The 18,870-nt window shown below is 56.6% G+C and overlaps 1 protein-coding gene across 2 annotated transcripts; it reads right to left on the bottom strand.

Moving 5' to 3' along the window:
- Positions 1-1,017: 1,017 nt before the first annotated feature.
- HIP1R (huntingtin interacting protein 1 related) lies at positions 1,018-18,758 on the bottom strand. Of its 2 annotated transcripts, XM_039724805.1 has the most exons (32): positions 18,559-18,758; positions 13,836-13,899; positions 13,289-13,431; positions 12,950-13,006; positions 12,659-12,739; positions 12,494-12,570; positions 12,131-12,192; positions 10,929-11,069; positions 10,421-10,478; positions 10,258-10,333; positions 9,965-10,102; positions 9,833-9,891; positions 9,695-9,767; positions 9,187-9,370; positions 9,023-9,111; positions 8,188-8,304; positions 7,700-7,801; positions 7,259-7,453; positions 6,947-7,094; positions 6,587-6,673; positions 6,201-6,308; positions 5,758-5,894; positions 5,086-5,196; positions 4,920-4,978; positions 4,761-4,791; positions 4,580-4,642; positions 4,022-4,122; positions 3,279-3,384; positions 2,487-2,610; positions 2,292-2,353; positions 1,997-2,188; positions 1,018-1,906 (listed from the first exon to the last, which is right to left on the bottom strand). In XM_039724805.1, the coding sequence occupies exons 1-32, from the start codon at positions 18,649-18,651 to the stop codon at positions 1,901-1,903; spliced, it is 3,144 nt and encodes a 1,047-aa protein (XP_039580739.1). In that variant the 5' UTR covers positions 18,652-18,758; the 3' UTR covers positions 1,018-1,900. The 2 variants fall into 2 exon arrangements, 1 of the variants encoding a protein (XP_039580739.1); XR_005629325.1 differs by lacking the exons at positions 1,018-1,906; positions 1,997-2,188; positions 2,292-2,353; ... (5 more) ...; positions 4,920-4,978; positions 5,086-5,196 and having other exon boundaries at positions 6,607-6,673.
- Between the last annotated feature and the right edge of the window lie 112 nt (positions 18,759-18,870).

Genomic DNA, 18,870 nt, shown 5'->3' with positions numbered 1-18,870 from the left:
GGGCTCAGCAGCACCTGCAGGGTCAGAGCAGCTCTCACCCTGCCAGCACCCCAGGGAACACCAGAGCCCTTCTGGCACTGCCCTTTGGCCACACAAGGAGCTGGGGACGAGCCTGGCTCTGTGTCACTGCCCATAAACCCATAAAGCTGCCCGGGCCGTGTGGGATGTGTAACCTCAGAAAGCTGCGGCCGTCACGAGACTGTTTCGTAACTAAAATAAATAATGGAATACTTTATAAATGTGTTTACCTGAGATACAGCCACTTGTAATTCTTGTCAACTGCTTTACAGCCTCTTGGCAGTCTCAGAGATGGAAAGCCCTGGGTTTTACTGTGGCTTTATGAAGTTTGATTGTAATTGGGCCTGAGGGTAACAAGGGACGGGATGTAAATGTTGACTGAACATGACAAGGACCCTCACAAGTCGCCACCTAAATGCAAGGCAGCTGTGGTCACCTTGTCATGCTGAGCTCTAAATGCTCCAGTTTTATCAGCTACATGATATTATGTATCATATATAGCTGCCTATTTTTTATATATATATATATACACACACACCCCTATATTTTATCTAATAGATATATAATAATATATATATGCAATATGTATATAGTATGTACTAATATATGTCACCTAGACTACCTATCATATATCTATAATAATAATTATATATATATAAATATATATAAAATATATAGTATATATTACATTTTATATATAGTGCATAACAGTATAGGTACCTAAAATATGCAAAAATGCATACATACATATGCCTATATATATATATATATATGTATAGGCACATGCAGAACCATAGACACATATGGCTACACATACATAGAGAATACTTTCTCTCTATATATATATTTATGTGTATATACAGATATATTTATGCACATTTAGCTAATTTTTACTGCCTGCCTCTTCCCCACAGCTCAGGCCCAGCTTCCTGCAACCAACCCTGTCATGGCCCTGGCCCTGTCATCAACCTCCTCCCCAACAACAAAGCAACACAAAAGTATTTTAAATATTGCTCCTTTAATAATCTACATCCTGGTAGTTGCTCCAAGGGAAGACACAGCTGACAGGGTTTTGCTTCTGCCCCCGCATCTCTCCACATCAGCAATTCCTTATTGCTGCAGACTTCTCTAGTCCCTGGCTCCCGTAGGCCACGGTTAGATTTAATTCTGCTAATTATCTTAAATACAAAACATAATGCAACTGATCCCTTGACATTGCTGTAGTAATAAAAAATAGAAAAGGAAAAAAAAATAAAAACGTTTGTCTCCTTATTGCCAGTGTGTGTCGGTAACTGCTTTTCCCTAACAAAAGCCCTGCTCCACGTGCTGGGGAAGGCAAACGTTTCCCTTCCTGCTGAGGGCTGATCTCACACCAAAATTAAGTCAAATATTCCTCAGGCTGGAAAAAGGGAATTTAAAAAAATGGTTGCAAGAAAAGCCCACCAGTTTCCTACTGTAAAACCAGTTCACAGTTCTTGGAAAGGGTCTGAGCAGTACAGTAGAGCTACATTTACTGAAAACTTCTAGTGCTGATAAAGTCCTTAAAAAAAAAACAAAACCCAAACAAACCCCAAATTAAATTAAACAGGGAGAGCCGGTTGGCAGGTGGGGAGGAGGAAGAAAAAGAGGAGGAGGAAGAGAAGGAGGATAAGGAGGAAGAGGAGAAGGAGGAAGAGTAAAAGGAGGAGGAGAGGAGGAGGAGGAGAGCACTCAGCACAGGCGCCCCGCCACTCTAGAGTTCAGAAAAAAGGAGAACAAAAAATAAGATCTACTCCTCGAGAGAACATCCAGTTTGGGATTGTTTCCAGGCCGGGCGCTGAGGAGACCCCGCGCGTGAAGGCACAGCAGCGCGAAGGCAACGCGGCGTGAGGGCCGGGGGCCGCTAGGGCTGCAAGAGAAGGGCACAGAGGCCACGCCGGTCAAAACCTGTGCCAGGAACACCCCCCTGCCCGGCCCTCACCCCCCGGCCGGCTCCCACCTCTCCCAGGCCGGGTTTCTGGGCAATGGGGGGTTTCTTCAGGATCCCTCGCCGCGGGGCCGGCGCCGGCCGGGCCTCGCCGTCCTCGGGCGCGTCCTCGCAGCCCCCGGCCAGGACGTAGTGCTGCTTCCTCAGCTCGCCCAGACGGACCCGCTCGCCCTCCAGCCGCTTCTCCAGCTCCAGCACCTTCACCTGCGCCCAAAAACCACCCCTGGAGCCGGGCTGGGGGCACAGGGACCCCCACGGCCGGGCAGGGCCTGTCGGCGGCCGCGCTGAATCCACCTCGGGGCCGTACCTGCGTTTCCATCTCCTCCTTCTTCAGCTTGATGAGGGACATGCCCGAGAAGTCCATGGTGTCTGTGGGGACAGAGGGCCCCGACTGAGTGCACCCCTCACATGCCAAAGCAGAGCTGGACAGACACCTCGGGGTGTTCCCCAGGGATGCGGGGTGGGGTTTTCTTCCTTTTCCTTGCAAAAAATAAAACCTCACCTTTCTCCTCTATCTGCTCTTGCCCCGACTTGGTGGAAGCCACCACGTTTGCTGCCATCTCGTTGACGTTGCGTGAGCACTCCTGGAGCCTGGCCAGGTTCCTGCTGCTCTTGTCAGCCTTCACCTGCAACAAGCACAGGAATGGCTGTGGGTGCCCACCATGAGCTCCAGGGAGCCCCGGGCAGAGGCAAAGAGCTTTTGGGCATGAAAACCTGGGAGTGGGAAGAATGGATGGATGGACAGATGGGAAGGTTTATCCTCAGTGATCCCATCATGGCCAGACAAGGTGATCCCTGCAAAGCCCTTCAGCCCCAGGGCACCAAACCAGCTCTGCTCCCACCTGAGCCAAGCACTCAGTGAAGACACAGCTCTGGTTTTTTAACTGTGCTCTTAATTTTAAACCCATCTGGTGTAAAAATCCCTATGGATCCCCGTCCCCCCACACCTGCATCACTAAAACTCCACCCCTCACTTTCACCTACACCAACAGGAAAGGTGGCAAGGACCAAAGTCCACCATCCTCAACTCCAGCTCCTGCAGCTGCTTCTCTGGATTTCTTGTTAGTTATTAACATTTTCTTTACAAAGCCAGCTTGACAGGAGGAAGACAGGAGGTTTTCCACATCTTCGTTTCCAAGGCAAGCCTCGGGTGTGGGAATATTAACACAGGGATTAAAATCACAGACTGGAAAATAGCAAGAGCTTCCCTTCCCCCTGCTCTGGGAGACTGCAGGGCTGGCAGAGAGGAGGGGACACCATGGGACAGGAGGAGGAGACACCCAGGGACACCCACCTTGGAGGCAGCCACCAGCTGGGCCGTGCTGGCAGCGATCTCGTGGGAGCACACGATCAGCTCCTCGTACTTCCCTGTGTGCAGGACAACCCTGTCTGCTGACTCCCTGCACAGGGGTCAAAGGGAGATTGTGTCAGAGACACAACACAGCCAGTGCAGATGATTTCTCTCCTGCTAATACCCTCAGAAATCAGCAGCTGGATCCACCAGCTTTGTAATTACAGAATCGTGGAGTTGTTACAGTATGGAGTTGCTACAAAGATCTCTAAGATCTTTGAGTCCAGCTGTTATTAAAGCTCATACACAAAGCAATTATTCAAAGCCATGATCCAGGTGAACTGGACCAAGGCAGGATTTTGTTTTCATAAGGGATGAGATTTTTATTAAAGCATTGCGCAAGACACCCCCCACATTTCCTGCACTGGCACAGGGCAATTTCCAACCCCCCCATCCACAACCAGGACTGGGGGGATTTGGTTTCACATTTTGCAGACAGGGAGGAACTGCCATCCCTAGCTGGGTGACTGTGTGGTCCCACCCAGACCACGATGCTCCACGAGGAATTAGCAATGAACCCAACTGAGGCTCCATAAAACCAGAGACCTCCGTCAGCAGCCAGCAATGAGGCTCCACAAGGAATCAGCAATTCAGCAGTGGGAATTCTGGGGTTTGGGGTGACAGGGAAGCAGGAGCCAGCCCCTGGAGCTGTGTCCCAGGGGCAGCTGCCAGCCTGGGGTACCTACACGAGCTGTGTGGCTCCCCAGCCCACGGCCTTGGAGGCAGAGATCAGCCCTTCGGTCCAGCGCGAGTTCTTGGCATAGAACTCCTGAGTTGTTGCTGCCCCCTGTTGTTATGAGAATATTATGGCCTGGATTAACTTCTGTCTAATACACAACAGCATATAAATCTGCATTAAATACCCATATAAAGTGTAATAATGTGTAAATTCATATATAAAGCCATAAATCAAGGGAGTGACAGCATTCCTGTGCTCTTCATGCTGCTCTTACTGACTGCTTAAACAATTATGAAAAAACATCAGAGTCCCAAGCTTACAAATTTGAGCTGGGTTTGGTTTAAAACACACAAATTTGAGCCATGATCTTCAGATGGACAAGGCTTTGCAAGGGTGACAGCAATTTGTGCAAGAGAGCACAGGGCTGAGCAGCCCACCTCCAGCAACTGGGACTGCCAGAGTCCTGCTAACATGGGAAACCATGAAATCCAGAGTGTTTCTGCAGTTTGGGGGAATTCTCTTGTATTTCATCAGCACAAAGAGATGAGTGTAAGAGAGGACTTACCCGGCCACTTTCCACTATCTCCTTCTGTAGGTTTGTAGATGTTGTTACAAGAAGTCTGATAGCCTGGAATGAAGGAAAACAGGTTTTGGGGTTTGATGGGGGTCTTAGAGAGGAGATTGATGCTGCTGCTGGTGGGAGGTTACAGTTTTGTGCAGCCCAGATGGGTTTCTGCAGCACTGACCTTCATTAGATCCGTGCAGGAGTTCAGAATCCTGAAGGGAAGCAAAGGAAAAGTGTTCAGCATCCAGGGAAGCTTTGGCTCAGAAAATGGGGCCTGTTTTGGAGCAGAGCACACCCCAGCAGGGCACAGACCTGTCCTGTGTCCCTCCTCAAAACTCACCTCTCACTCACTTCCAGCTTAACCCCAGAGCTCTCGTTCCTGGCCTGGCTCATCATCTCCTGTTGGGAAACACAAGAGGAAGGGTTGGATGCCATGTTGGGGTGAGGAGTGATGGACTCTGCCTCCCCAAGGCCCCAGAATGGCCCATCCTGCAGCTCTGTCTCACCTCTATCCTCCTGACAGCATCCTCAATGGCCTCTGAGGTGGAGGCCATCTCCTTCTCAACCATGTCCCCCAGCTCCTCCTGCTTGATGTCCAGGCTCTTGGGTCTCAGCTCCTGCCAGAGGAGGCAGCAGGCATGAGCAGGTTTTAGGCAGAAAAACAGAAGGGAATATGTATAAAGAATAACTACAAACCAAGATATCCAATTCCTTCCCGCCCCTACCAAGTAATCAGAGCTGCAGGAGCAGCATTCTGCAGCCTGCACAGTGAAGGTACACGTGCCACCAGCTTGCAGCAAACATGGGACCTCAGAGGTAGGAAATGCCCCAAATCAAGGTGACAAAACTCCATCATAGGAGCAGTTTCTGCTCCAGAGGGCCCTGGAGAGCTGAAAGTGGTGTAAAAGAAAAGACTGATAGGGGCTTCACCGAGAAAAATATCTGAAAGATGGGAAGTTTCCTTCCAGAGGGGTTACCGAGCTGAAAGACTGCAGCTGATCTGAGGGTGACCAGCTCTGTGCACCATCAGGAAGGGTCTCAGTGCTCAGAAGCTGAGATGGCTCAAGGAAAGCACCACAACTTGTGAGTATGGGGGACAAACCACCCCAAAATGTTCCCTGGGACCCACCCTGCCAGCCCTGAGTGGAAATGTGGCTGTGCTGGGCTCCATCTCCTACCTGGGCCAGCTGCAGGACCCCTCTGAGAGCCCCCTGCACGTCCCCCAGCTGGGCACTGCCCAGCCTCTGCCTGTCCTTCAGCTGCTCCAGGAACTCCAGGCTCCGCTGGCCGCACTCCCGGCACGTCTCCGTCAGCCCTGCCGACAGCACAGCCTGGGCAAGGGGTCCCTTCATCCCAGCCCTGCCCACCCTCATCTTCCTCCTCCCCTCACCCACAGCTGAGCACCAGCAGCATCCCCCAAACGTCTTCTAGGAGATTACAAATGAATTTCCAGGCCCAGGGAGGGGCACTAGAGGACAGGGAATGTCGGGAGGGGGAGCATGGGGAATGTGCTGTGTTTAGTAAAATCTGCCCCTGGCAGAGAGGGCTTTGGCATGGCCTCCCTGAAGAAAAGGCCCATGAGAAAAAGTCCCCCCAGCACCCCCAGCATCCCTGCACTCACGGTCAGCGTGGTCCGTGGGGGCCAGGTGGGCTGTGGCGCTGCCATTGACGATGGTGTCACCTGCCAGGTGGGCAAAGAGGGCCAGAGCCCCCACCAGCCCCGCAGCATCTGCCACAGACAGCACAGGCTCAGCAGCTGCCAGCCCCTGCCAGGTCCTGGGGGCTGCAGCTCGTCCTTGAAGGCACTCAAGGATCAGTACAAGGCTCAGAGATGTTGGCATTGACCCCTCCAGCTGGAAGGAGCACACGGGAACCCCCCAGCCCTGCCCGTGTCCCTCTGTCACCAGGGCACTGCTGCTTGCCCGTGGCCCCAGAGCTGCTGGGGGCTGCTGGGTGGATGGAAACACGAGCAAGCTGGGAGCAGAGCCAGTCCCCAGCCCCAGGTACCTGCCATGGAGGCCACGTACTGCGCGTGCCCCTTCTCCAGGGCATCCGTGGACTCCAGCGCCGCCTGCGCCCGGCTCAGCAGGTAATCTGCAAGGAATCCCATTCCACTCCTTAGCACAGCCTGGTGGGTGTCTGCACCAGGGCACCACTGAATGCAAGTGTATCCCTGGCTGGGGAACAGCTCTAAAATCTGAGCAAAATAGTGCTGAACATGAGAGCTAAAAATTCGTCCTGGGAAGTTTGACCCCAGCCACCTCAGGCATGATGGAAAAAAAGCCATGGGAGAGCTGAGATGCAACATGATCTGTCCAGGAGGGAGAAGGCAGAGCATGTTTCAGCCCCCTGAAGAGCAGGACATACCTGGGGAGCTGGTGCAGCGGAGGTGCAGGGGGTCATCCAGCTTGGCCATGGCATCACTGAGGATGGCCTGGGCTTCTCTCACTGTCTCCTGCAGGACTCCAAACTGCTCATCCAGCAGCTTCTGCTGCAGGCTCTGCTCCTGGTTGCTCTGTGAGGCAGGAGGAACAGGTGAGTGGCAGAGCACCCCCATCTGCAGCAGCTCCCTCGAGAGCCCCTTTCCAGGAACCATCCCATGACTGCTGGTGATATCCCACCCCAAACATCTCACCCCGGTGAGCAGAGGGGCAGTGGGCTCTTCACACAGCCCTGTACCTTCTCCAGGAGCCTGCCCTGGAGCTCTCGGATCTCCCTCGTGGCCTTGTCTGCCTCCTGGCTCAGCTGCAGCTCCTTCTCCTGCACGAGGCCCCGAGTGGACAGCAGCTCACACTCCTTCTCGCTCACCGACCGCCTCAGCACCTCCTTCTCGGCGTGCAGAGCATCCAGCTGGGCACTGAGCTCCACACCTGCCTGCCATGGGGGGCCAGGACAGCCTGTCACTGCCCTGTCACTGCCCTGTCACTGCCAGCAGCCCAGCAGAACTGGGGGGAGCTCGGGACATGCCCAGCTCGTGACACCGAAGGGCTGGACCCACGCTCAGCCCTGTGACAGCTCCTTGGGCTGCTGCTGAAGCCGTGGCTCAGCAGGGGTGGCAGGTCCAGCCCCTGTGGCAGGGTTTGGTGGGGTCCTGGGCTCTGCTGCCCCCCAGCCCTGTACCTGCTTGGCGTGGCTGAGCGAGCGCTGCGCCTGCTCCAGCTCGTCCCGACGGGCGTCCAGTTCCTGCCTCAGCTGCTCCATCTGCAGGCTCTGGTCCTCCAGCTGTGCCCACAGCGTGCCCAGGCTCAGCCCCTGCTCCGCTGGGCACCAGCGCCAGCCGGGATGCAGGGAATGAACCCAGCCATGATTTGCAGGGAGGGGGTTTTGGGGTCTTGGGCAGGGGGTTTTTGGGAGCAGCCCCCACCTTGAGCCCCAGAGAAGGAAAGCACTCAAGCCATCAATTTGCATTGTGGCATTTTCTTGGGGGAAGAAAAGGCAGATTTGGGCAAGAGGGGCTGAGTCATGTATTAACACCTTCCTGAGGAGCCACGGCAACTCTTCCTGGAATCAGGGCCCAACAGCAACACCCTCCCCTTTCCCTTGCTCCCAAACTGTGTTTCCCAGGCTGGGGAGGGCTCAGTGCTGGCAGGGAAGGATCCAGAGCTCACCTTCAGCTCGGCCTCTCGCTTGACCTGCTCCACCTGAAATGCCAGCTGCTCCTTGACACGTGCCACCTCCTCCTGGCTCTGCTGTGTCACTGTCAGCTGCTTGGCAGTGTCAGCGTTCTGTGGGGGACATGGGGCTCACCTGGCATTCCAAGGGGGACCCTCACCATCCCCACACTCATTCCAACCAAATTCTAGCTCAGAGAATAAATCCAAGATGTCTTCCTCACAGTATCCAAAATGCCAGTGGACATGGATTCAAGGGGTGTCCCCTGCTTGGTGCTCAGAAGGTGATGGGACCAGTACAGGGGACTGGGCAGGCACAAGCCACACCAGTGGTGGCAGAGGGAGCAAGGGACAAAAGCAAGACCAAAACACCCAAAGCAAACAATTAAATATGTGAGTGGCACAACTGAGGATCCCCATCACCAGCATATCCCTTGAGAGCCCCTTTCTAGAACTGGAGCCAAGCATGCCATGACTGCTGGTACAAGTGATATCCCACCAGCTACACTGGCCATAGAAACCAGCAGAAACAGACCAAACAACAGCAAAACACCCCAAAAAACAACAAGAATACCCAAAGGGACTATGATGAAAGAGGGAAAGGGTGCTCAGCTCTGCCCTGGATACCCCAACCCCAAAAGGGAGGGCTTTAATTCGGGGACACTTAGCAAAACACCCCAAAAAACAACAACAAGAACACCCAAAGGAACCATGATGGAGCAGGAAAGGGTGCTCAGCTCTGCCCTGGATACCCCAACCCCAAAAGGGAGGGCTTTAATTCGGGGACACTGCCCTCAGTGTCAGTCCCTGCCTGCAGGGGCAGCAGCCTCACCTTCCTCAGCAGCTCGGCGTGGGTGTTGATGAGCTCGCTGTGCTTCTCCTTCAGCTTCGTGTAGCGGATCTCGGTGGCGTTGGCTTTCTCTGCAGGGGTGAGAGACCCTCAGCAACCACAGCGAGGGCAGCCCCCACCCCAGGGCACCCCAGGGCTCCACCTACTCTCGGCCTCGGCGCAGAGCCGCTGTGACCTGTCGCTGTCCTGCTTCACCCTCTGCAGCCTCTCCAGCTCATCCCGCAGCTGCTCGTTGTCCACCAGCGCCTTCTGCTTCTGCTTGCGCTGCTCCTCCACCTCTCCCTCCAGGCTGTTCACCTGGGCCTTCAGCTGGGTGATGTAGCGCTGTGCCTGCGGGGGTCAGAGGGCACTGGGCACGGCCCTGCCCTCCCCAGCACCCCCAGCTGCCCCTCTGGAATTTGGGCAATGCAGGCGTGGGGTGCACAGGAAAGCTCTGCCCCTTACCCCTGCAGTAGCTTTGTCCCTGTTGGTAACATCAGGACAGCAAGGGACAGGTCTCACATGCTCCCACCCCGTCAGGAATCACATCCTGGCACTGGGAGAGGTCTCAAAACACAACCCTGGATGCCAGGACCCCACTCCTGCTGCATCCCTTAAGGGTTTCCACAGCACAGCACCAAACCCCACCTCAGCTGCTCCCCAGCCAGGCTTTACCTCCAGTTTAATCTTCTCCATCTCTGCACGGAGCGTTTCCACCTCCTTCTTCAGGCTCTCGATCTGTGCATCCCTGTGGACAGGGGCAGGTTGGTCCCCTGTGGCAGCAGCCCCTCTCCCCTGCTGGCCCCCCCATACCTGTCATCCCAAACGCCGTTGGGCGGCCCGAAGGTTTGCTCGAACAGATCCGAGGTGATCTGGGGAGGACAGAGGCTGCTCAGCTGAGCCAGGACACGGGAGCCTGCCCCCATCCCAGCCCCGGGCCCCCACCTGCGGCTCCGTGGTGGAAGTTGTGCTGATCTCAATGAGGTTCTCTGGCTCCTCATCCTCAGGGGCCTCCTCGGGGATGACGACGACCGGCTTCACATGCTCGGCCAACGCGGATGCCCGCAGGAAGTTTGGGGGGCTCTGCAGGGACAAAAGTTGTTGCAGCCTTGCAGGCAGAGTGCCAAGGGAAGGCAGGGAGCCAGCCCTGTGCTGCTGACAGGGCCAGAGGCAGTGCTCCCAGACCCCAAACCCAGGGACACCCATAAGTTCCCCAGAGCACCAAAATCCTGCCCTACCTCCGGCAGCCGCGGGATCTGGATGAGCCGCTTGAAATACAGCATGTCAGATGCCTTCTTAAAGAAGTTTTTAAGGCTGGAGAGGAGGGAAAGACAAAGGGCAGATGAGAGGGGGCTTGGAAGGAGAGAGGGGACCCCACTGCCCCAGCTGGGCCCTGGTTACCTGCGGAACTGCTCGTGGAAGCGGTCCCGGTGGCCCTGCAGGGTGTCGGCCGGCAGACCTGGGTGAGGAGGGACAGTTGTGACTGATCTGGGGCTGCATGGCTGTTCACATGCTCCCAGACCCCTCCTCTGCAAAAGCCAGCAGGGTAAGAGCCAGGAGGGAGTGGGATCAGGGCGGGAGTGGGGTGTTCCCATCCCCTGGCACAGGGATCAGGGATGTGACACAGGGAGATGTGGGTGTGGGAACTCCAAAATACCCACACAAGGCTGCTGGCACTGTGCTGCCCATGCAGGGGGCTGGCAGGCCAGGGCACGTGGGTTTGAATGAATCAAGAACAAGTCCTTTTCATTCCTTTATCTGGAATGTCTGTGTGGGATGGAGCAGGCCCCTAGAGCCCGGCTGGGATACAGGGACATGGCGACAGATGCCTCAATCCACACCAGCCTCACCCCCAGACCCAGAAGCCACCCGGGAAAACACCAGCACGGAGCACATCCCCGGGACTCACAGGAGTGCAGCTTGAACATCAGCTTGACGGAGTAGTGGTAGAGGTGGCTGCAGTCCTGGATGACCTGGATGAGGGGGGCCAGGCGGCACTGCACCGCCGACATCTGCGACACGGCCATCGAGGTGTTGAGCTGCCTGAAAACTGAGGGAGCCGTGTTTGCAGAGCCGCCCGCGCCCGGCCACGCCGCTTGATCATTAACCACGGCGGATGTGGGGCATGAGGAACGCCAGGGCTGCTGCCTGGGCTGAGAACAACCCTGCTCCAGGCAGCAAAAACACTCAGAGGGACCATGCTGGCAGAGGGAAGGGGTGCTGGGATCTGCCGTGGATACCCCAGCCCCAAAAAATAGGGATTTAACCCCAGGACGCTGCCCTCAAGCTGCTGCTGCGTGACACAGCTGGGGGAAGTGAGAGGTTTTGCTCCTTTCTATTTAATCATGCAAGGATCTGGGAGAGGATGCCAGGGCAGGGGACGAGCCCGGCGGCACCGCAGCCTCGCCTGCCCCTGCTCGGAAACAGAAACAGATCCCTTCCCTTGGCAGGGATCCAGGCAGCACATCCACCCTGCCTTCTTCCCTGCTCAGCTTTAAAGTATTTATGAATATAAATTCTCTGTATAACTGGGTCAGGAGAAGCAGGAGGCTGTTGGGAACCGGGAGCTCAGTCTCTCCCGCTGTGCCTTTTTCCAGGGCAGCTCCCTGTTCCTGACTCCCAGAATCTGCCACCTCTCTAAGCCATCTAAAAATTCCTAAGGAGGTGAGAGACATGAGCAGGGGCCTCCAGCCCTCCCCAGAGGCATTTCATTGAAGGGAAACGAGTCTTTAAAAAGAGTACAGCCCCGTCCTCTGCTTCAGAGGGACAGAAGGGATTTGTGTAATGGATATGATTAATGTGGTTGTACAAAGAAGAAATAAAAACATATTTCAGAGCAGCTCTGCACTGAAAACAACACTCTGCCTTGCTCAGGTGGGTTCAAAGCAGCCACATGGTCTAAATATTTTCCTACAACTGCCTCTACAGAGCTTCAACAGGGGGATCCAGCTGAGAAACCACCTCAGAAATCTCGTGGGAGGAGGAGGGGGGACCTGAGCCTCCAACCTCGGCCTCCTGGAACTTCATTCCCGACCAAAGAGCGAAACTATTGCTCAATTGCTCAAGAGCCCCGGGGCGAGCGGGAGGGACCTGCCCCTGCCGCCTCCTCACCCGACTCCGACAGCTTCAGCTCACAGTCCAGGTAGTCAAACAGCTCTACCGTCAGCTGGAAGCTGCCAAAACAAACCAAAACTCCATCACTGGACAGCAGAGACATCTTTGCTCCAGCTGCTCGTGTTCATTGAGTCCTCATGATGGCAAGAGCTCTGACTGACAAGAATTTGGGGCCTTTTCCCAGGCATTTACACCCCACGGTGCTCTGTGGGTGCAGGAGGGATTGGGCACCATCCAAACAATTCCCAAAATCCCAGTTACTGCCCCATCCTGGGGTGGTTTTGTCAGCAGGACACTGCCAGCTGGGGTCATGGAGCTGCTGACCACACCCTGGGCTCTGGGCCCCACCAGGACACTCACATGTTGTTCACATCTGTCCCTGCAGTCTTTTCCAGCACCTCATCCGACACTTCGAGGCCCGGGGGGAACTCGGGATGCTTTGGAAAAGGAAGGAAAAAGCCATCAGTTGCTGCTGGCATGGCACATCCCCTTGTCCTGGTGGTGTGGAGGTGGCAGAGGTCTCACCTTGACGTGGAAGGAGATCTTGGTGAGCAGGAGCCGTGTGTAGATGCTCACCAGCTGCCCGTACCTGTCGTGCAAATGGCCCTGCAGAGACACGAGGGGATCCAGAGTGAGGCAACCAGACCCAGAGATCCCACACGAGCCACTGACCTGTGGCTCCAACAGGCACACAACCATCACCCAAAGAGACAGGGTGTTTCAGGCAGTGCTTCACCCTCTCTGTGCCCACCCTGTTCCTCAGCAGCCATCTCCAAACCCCCTGGGAGGCACAAAGCTGCACTCTGCCCCACTCACCCACAGGTCCCCCGTCTCTCGGATGTTGCTGCGGTACCTCTGGCAGTCCTGGAGAACCTGGGGACACAAAAGGGAAGGATGTGGCACAGTGAGGCTGGCTGTCTGCCCTGATGCTGGGGAACAGGGGGCATCCAGCCCCTTACACCACTCCAGCTCTGGGAGAAGTCCCAGCCTTCCCGTGGCACCCAAAGGTCAGGGATTTACATGGGGAAGTTTCAAAGATGTGAGACAACACCTGGGAAAGGTGGCTGGGGTAGGGAAGGGACACTCCTTGTGCAGAGGGATGGTGGCAAGAGCCAGGAATCCCCCCGTGGGAGAGGAGCAGGAGGGGACACTCACGTTGGGGTGGCCATCACGCAGCACCTTGTGCAGGACGTGGCAGAACTTCCAGCTGAGGATGGCACTGCTGGGCAGGGGCAGCCCGATGGCGTAGGACCAGAAGGTGAAGGCTCCCTTCTCGTGGTGTGTGCCCAGGATGATCCCTGGCAGGGCAGTCAAGGCCAACTGGACACACACACAGCAGGGGACAGGCTGGGCTGGGCACTGCTCCTGTTCAGCTTTCATTGAAAAGGAGACACTGGGTGCCCCACGAGCACAGGGATCACTGGCACAATGCTGCATCCCCAAATAAAACCCCAGTTGTCATTTTTGGGTGCACCTCCCCCTGCTGAGGGCACACTGGGACCCTCTGCATTTTACTGCCACAGAAATGCAATCTTATTGCACTGCTCATTTTCCTTTTCACTGATGGATGAACCTTTGTGATGCCAGCCCCCAGCCAGGCTCTGCACGGGTCTCCCAGATCTCCTGTGGCTCCAGCATCAGGGGTGACACCCCCACAGCCCAAAGTCCTCACTGCTGTCCTGGGAGCCAAGGGAAAGGATACGGCGGGCATGTTTCTCCTTCACCGGTGCTTCCTGTGTGTTTATGGCTTTGCTGATGCTGATGGCCTGCAAGAGGAGGGGACAGTGGCTGTCAGACATGGTGACACCCCCATGGCTACCCTGACACCCCAAAATGCAGTGCTGGTGCTTTTGGGGAATACCCTGAGTTTTAGAACACATTTGTCACCTCAAAGTCATTTGTAACACATCAGAATCCACAAAAAAAAAGCATCCATTATCCACAAACAAATTTTTATCCATTTTATCCACAGACAAAGCATCCATTAAAGCCCCCATCCCCAGCAGGATCTGACCACTGCTGCTGGTGCTCCCGGCTGTCCCTGTCCCAGGAAACCAATTTTTGCATTTTTGCAGCCTGAACTCAGCGCTGTGCCAGAGGAACATTAAAGCACAATAGTGAGATGCCAAATTCCAGGGTTGTTTGTGTAATCACAAGGAGCCTTTGAACCACGGGGGAGTGGTTTGGGTTCTGCTGAGGATGTTGCTGCGTGCAAACAGCACGTGGGGAAAAGCAGCCCCCAAGCAAGGAGGGAGTGGTAGCCTCAATGCCCATCTTGATGGAGCAAAAATCCACAGCAATGTGATTATCAGAAGAGGATTATCTATATTTTGATGTGTTTGATCACAGCAGACTTTAAATTAGGAATTTATTCCAAAAGATGACCCCAGAGTGGGGTCGGCTGCATCCCCCATGTGTTGATGGGCTGCAAATCCAAGTTGCTGTGTTTGATGGGGATCTTCCTCCTCCTCCTCAGACTCAGCTGGGATGCTTCACCCTGGCAGGAGTGCTTGGGCTGTGCCTGTGTCCATGAGCCCTCTGCCAACAGCAGAGGAAAAAGGTCCCAGCTGGGAAGGCAGGAAGGCACCCTGCTGGCAGCACTTGTGCTGGAAGAGGAACTCGGTCCCTCCCTGCAGCTCCCCAGCCCTAAAGCCTTATAAAAATCTTTTCTACCTGCCCAGGAAAGCACCTTCTTCCCTGCTTGTCCAGGGACACCTCTGAAATGAGGTGCTTTCCTGTAGGAGGAGGAACCTGACCCCGAGTTATCGAGTGCTCCTGACTTATGCAGGAGGAACCCAACACCAAAGGGGCAATGTCAGAGGTGTCCATGCACAAAACCCACCCAAAAAGAGGCCAGAACAGCTGCCCAGGAACTGACCATGACAGCAGCAAAACTCTGAATCATCCCAAAGAGTGAACCTGTCCCAAAAGGCTGGCCCAGCTGCTGGGGAGAGGAAAGGCTTTGCCTTTCTGCACCAGGAGAGTCCCGGGGTTACCCCGCCATGTGGGGCCCTAAAGCAGCAGTGGAGTTAAGCCGGTGACTTGCTGTAATCCTCTTATCCCCAAAGGTTAACGAGCCTGGAGTGCCCAGGAACAGGCACTTGCAGCACAGCTGCCTCTCCCAAAGTGCCTTCACAGCCACCCAAAAGCCTGGAGCTGGCAGAGGCTGTGCCCTCGATGGCAGCTTGGCCAGAGGGATGTGCCACAGGTCCCCAGGGATGCCAGCACCTCCCACGGGACACTGACAGAAAGGATGGCTTATCCTGGGCCAGGCAAGGAAGGATTTGGAAATGCATCTCCTGCTGAAGGAGTTACAGCATCTGTCCTGAGGTGTTTTGCACAGAGGGAGCAGGGCAGACACGTCTCCCAAGCTGGGAGCTTTGCTGCCTGCCCCAAGACAGGCCTGTCCCAGCCCATCCATGGAACCTGAGCCCCACAAGGGTTGGAGGAGGCACAGCCAGAAGGGTCAAAGTGTGAGATGGGCAGACACCCAGGAAAGGAAATGTTGTCCCCTATCCCCAGGGACAGGACCTCAGCTGCTGAGTGAGCTGGGACCCTGCTGCTCTGTCCCAAAACAGAGCTGTAATTCCCACTGGCAGTGGTGGTTTTATTGCAATTATTGCCCTTAGTCTCACTGATAGCCTGACCAGCCAAAAGTCAGCCCAGGAGCTGCTGGAGAGGTTGGTTTCATCCTTAGGGATCCAGTGCAGAGGTTTCACTGAGCCATTTCATGTCCAGCACAAGGACTGGGCCCATGCAGGAGCAGCCCCAGCCCACCCACAGCACCACCATGAGATGCCAGGTCCAGCATGGTCCCAGATAAACCACAGGGCACCAAACCAGTGCCAGTCCCTCAGGGCTGCCAGCCCAGTGTGCTTTCACTGCCTCCAAGCACCAAGCTGGCCAGGAGATCCAGGAAAACGGGATGGTGGCACCAGGGAAGAGCATGGGGCAGCCTGTGGTGCAGCCTGGCACGCGTGTGCTGGCAGGATGCTCCTGCTGGCAAAGCCAGGCTGTGGAGGATGGCTCCAAAATGGGGAGATTCACCCCTGACCCAGCCTCTTGGCACACCACTGGCACGTCCGGAGATGGGCAGGTCCTGGCTGTCACTGCAGGTGCACAACCAGCCTGGCCAAAACTTTGATGCAATCTGTGGACTGCTCCCCATCACAGGGTGAGGAGCCAACCCCAAAACCTGCCTGGCCGTGGGCTGTGGGATCCCACAGGGCTGCAGCCCCAGTGCTTTGCTCACAGCTGCACGTACCAAGGCGGTGACTAAAGCCGGGATCAAAGCGCCCAAATGAAGGAGCGCAGTTTAACATCCATTTAACATCCACCCTTTCGTTCCTGGCTGCTTTTAATTAGGGCTCATCCTCCCGCCCCCGGCATCCCACGGGGTCCCAATCCCCACGGGGCAGGTGGATGCTGGGTCTCAGCAGGATGGAGAGATTATTTGGCAGCTGGAAGCCTCCCCTGGCCAGGCAGCACAAGAGCTGTCAGAGCAGCTGAGCTATGATCTCCAGAGCTCCCTTCCTAACGCTGCTCCTTCCCAAATTACACCAGGAAAACACCACTTGGCAGTCACACACAATGCAATCCTGCAGGTTCCAGGGCTCATTGGATTTTTAACGTTTTTGTATTAGAAAAGCAAAAACTGGCAGCAGAAAAGGACAAGTTTTTCCTCCTGCCAGGCTGCCGAGCGAGCGCCTGCTGTGGGATGGTGATTTCCTACTTCCCACACAAGGGAGACATCTACATCACCCTGACACAAGACATGGAAAAGCATTTTCAGGGAAAGCCGGTGACCTTCATGTCACCCACAGGGACCTGGGATCACAGCAGGGTCAGCAACTCCTGTCTGTAACCAGACATCACCCAAGCCCTCACAGGGGAAAAGGTGACAGGGCTCTGGATTCTGGTACAGAATCCTCAGGGAGCAGAGGGGACGTGCCAGCAGCACCCCTGTGACACAGAGGCAAGGAGGGGACGTGCCAGCAGCACCCCTGTGACACAGAGACAAGGAGGGGACGTGCCAGCACCCCCGTGACACAGAGGCGACTGGCGGCTGGCTGGGCAGCTGCTATAATTAGAGGAAAAAGGCAGATCAATACCCACGTTCTGACACTGGACAGTTCTGCTCCCACTGAAGCACCACTACAGGAAACCACACCAGAATAAAGCTCCTTTAGGACAGGTTTTAGCAGCTGCTGGAAAAAAGGTCAGCTCTGGGCAGTGAGTGTGACCATCAGCCAGAGATGGTCACCTGTCCATGTCCCTGCCTGCAGCATCCCTGTGGCTGCACAGATTCCCAGAGCACAGGTGCCCTGGAAGGGGGTGGGAAGGAGGGTCCCGGTCCTGGTCCCGGTCGGGCAGCCCCGGTGCCGCGATCTGATCGTTCATCAGCGCTGCCCAGCGGGACTGAAGGAGCCGCGTCCAGAGGGAACCGGAATTGCCGGTTTTCTTTCCCGTGTTGCTCCCCAAACCCAGCAAGCTCCGTTTCCTACCGTGACCCTGCGAGGCCTGAAATTCCCACCTGCCTTCGCTGGCGCTCTCGGGGCCAAACCAGCCCGGGGGCTGAGGAAGGAGCCGCAAAGCAAAGGGGCAAAGGGGAAACATCTGCGATGAAAGCACAGCCTGCAGAAGCAGAGGGGTCGGGGGAGCCATGCGGGAAGGCACTGTTATTTTTGCTGGGGCAGCAGCGAGCCCGTCACTCTGTCCATCCCTCTGCCCATCCCTGTCTGAGCACTTCATTTCCCACCAGCCCCACCAGTGCCCGACACTGCCCACCCCTGCGGGCCACAGGGGCACGGACACCCGGCCCAGCCGGACACCACGGGGCACAAACGCCTTTGGGCTTTGTTTCCACCCTGCCGCCCTCCGCGGGTCCGAACACCCCCATCCCCGCAGGGTGACCGGGAGCCGGGGGCAGGGGTGAACCCAGCCCCGGTACGAAACAATCCCCGGTGCCGGTGGGCCCGGGGCTGGGCAGGGATGCGGAGATGCCCATTCCCGGGGCTGCCGTGGAGCCCCGGTTCGGCCACGCTCCCGCCGGCACCATAAAACTTTCCGGTGTGCTGCCGGCCGTGTTTACCTGCGATAAGGCCCGGACGGCGCGGGGGGGCGCGGGGCCCGGTGCCCGCGGGGGCGGCGGCGCACGNCGGCACCGCGGACACGGGGACGGGCGGAGGGACGGCGGCCGCGCTGCCCCACCGGGGCTGCCCCACCGGGGCTTCCCCGGAGCCCGGCGGGACCCGCGCCCCCCATCCCGTCCCATCCCATCGCCCGAGAGCCCTCCGCGCCCAGCGCGCCCCGAGGCGATGCCCCGCGGAAAGGGCCGCCTCCCCCCATCCCCTAACCGGGAGCAGGACCGGGACTAAAACCGGGACCGTAACCGCGGCCCCGCCGCCCCCTCCCGCCGTCCTTGCCTGGCTCTTGTCGAACTGCTCCCGCTCCGCCTCCAGGCTGTGCCCGCCGCGGCGGCTCAGCACCCGCGCCGGCACGCTCTTGATGCTGTTCATGGCGGGCCGCGCTGGGAGCCGCCCGCTCCGGTGTCCGCGCTCCGGTGTCCGCGCTCCGGTGCCGGCGCTCGGGGCTCCGCGCTCCGGGCAGGAGCGACCGGCGCTACCCCCGCGGGCAGGTGCGACCGGGGGGACACGGGGGGACACGGAGATAGAGAGGAGACACGGAGAGGGGACACGGAGATAGAGAGGGGATACGGGGAGGGGACACGGAGGGGG

Source organism: Passer montanus, unplaced genomic scaffold, assembly GCF_014805655.1.
Source record: "Passer montanus isolate IOZ18808 unplaced genomic scaffold, ASM1480565v1 scaffold53, whole genome shotgun sequence".
In the NCBI taxonomy this organism is placed as follows: domain Eukaryota; kingdom Metazoa; phylum Chordata; class Aves; order Passeriformes; family Passeridae; genus Passer; species Passer montanus.
The sequence above is the reverse complement of the archived record's forward strand: the minus strand, read 5'-3'. Positions and strand labels throughout refer to the sequence as shown.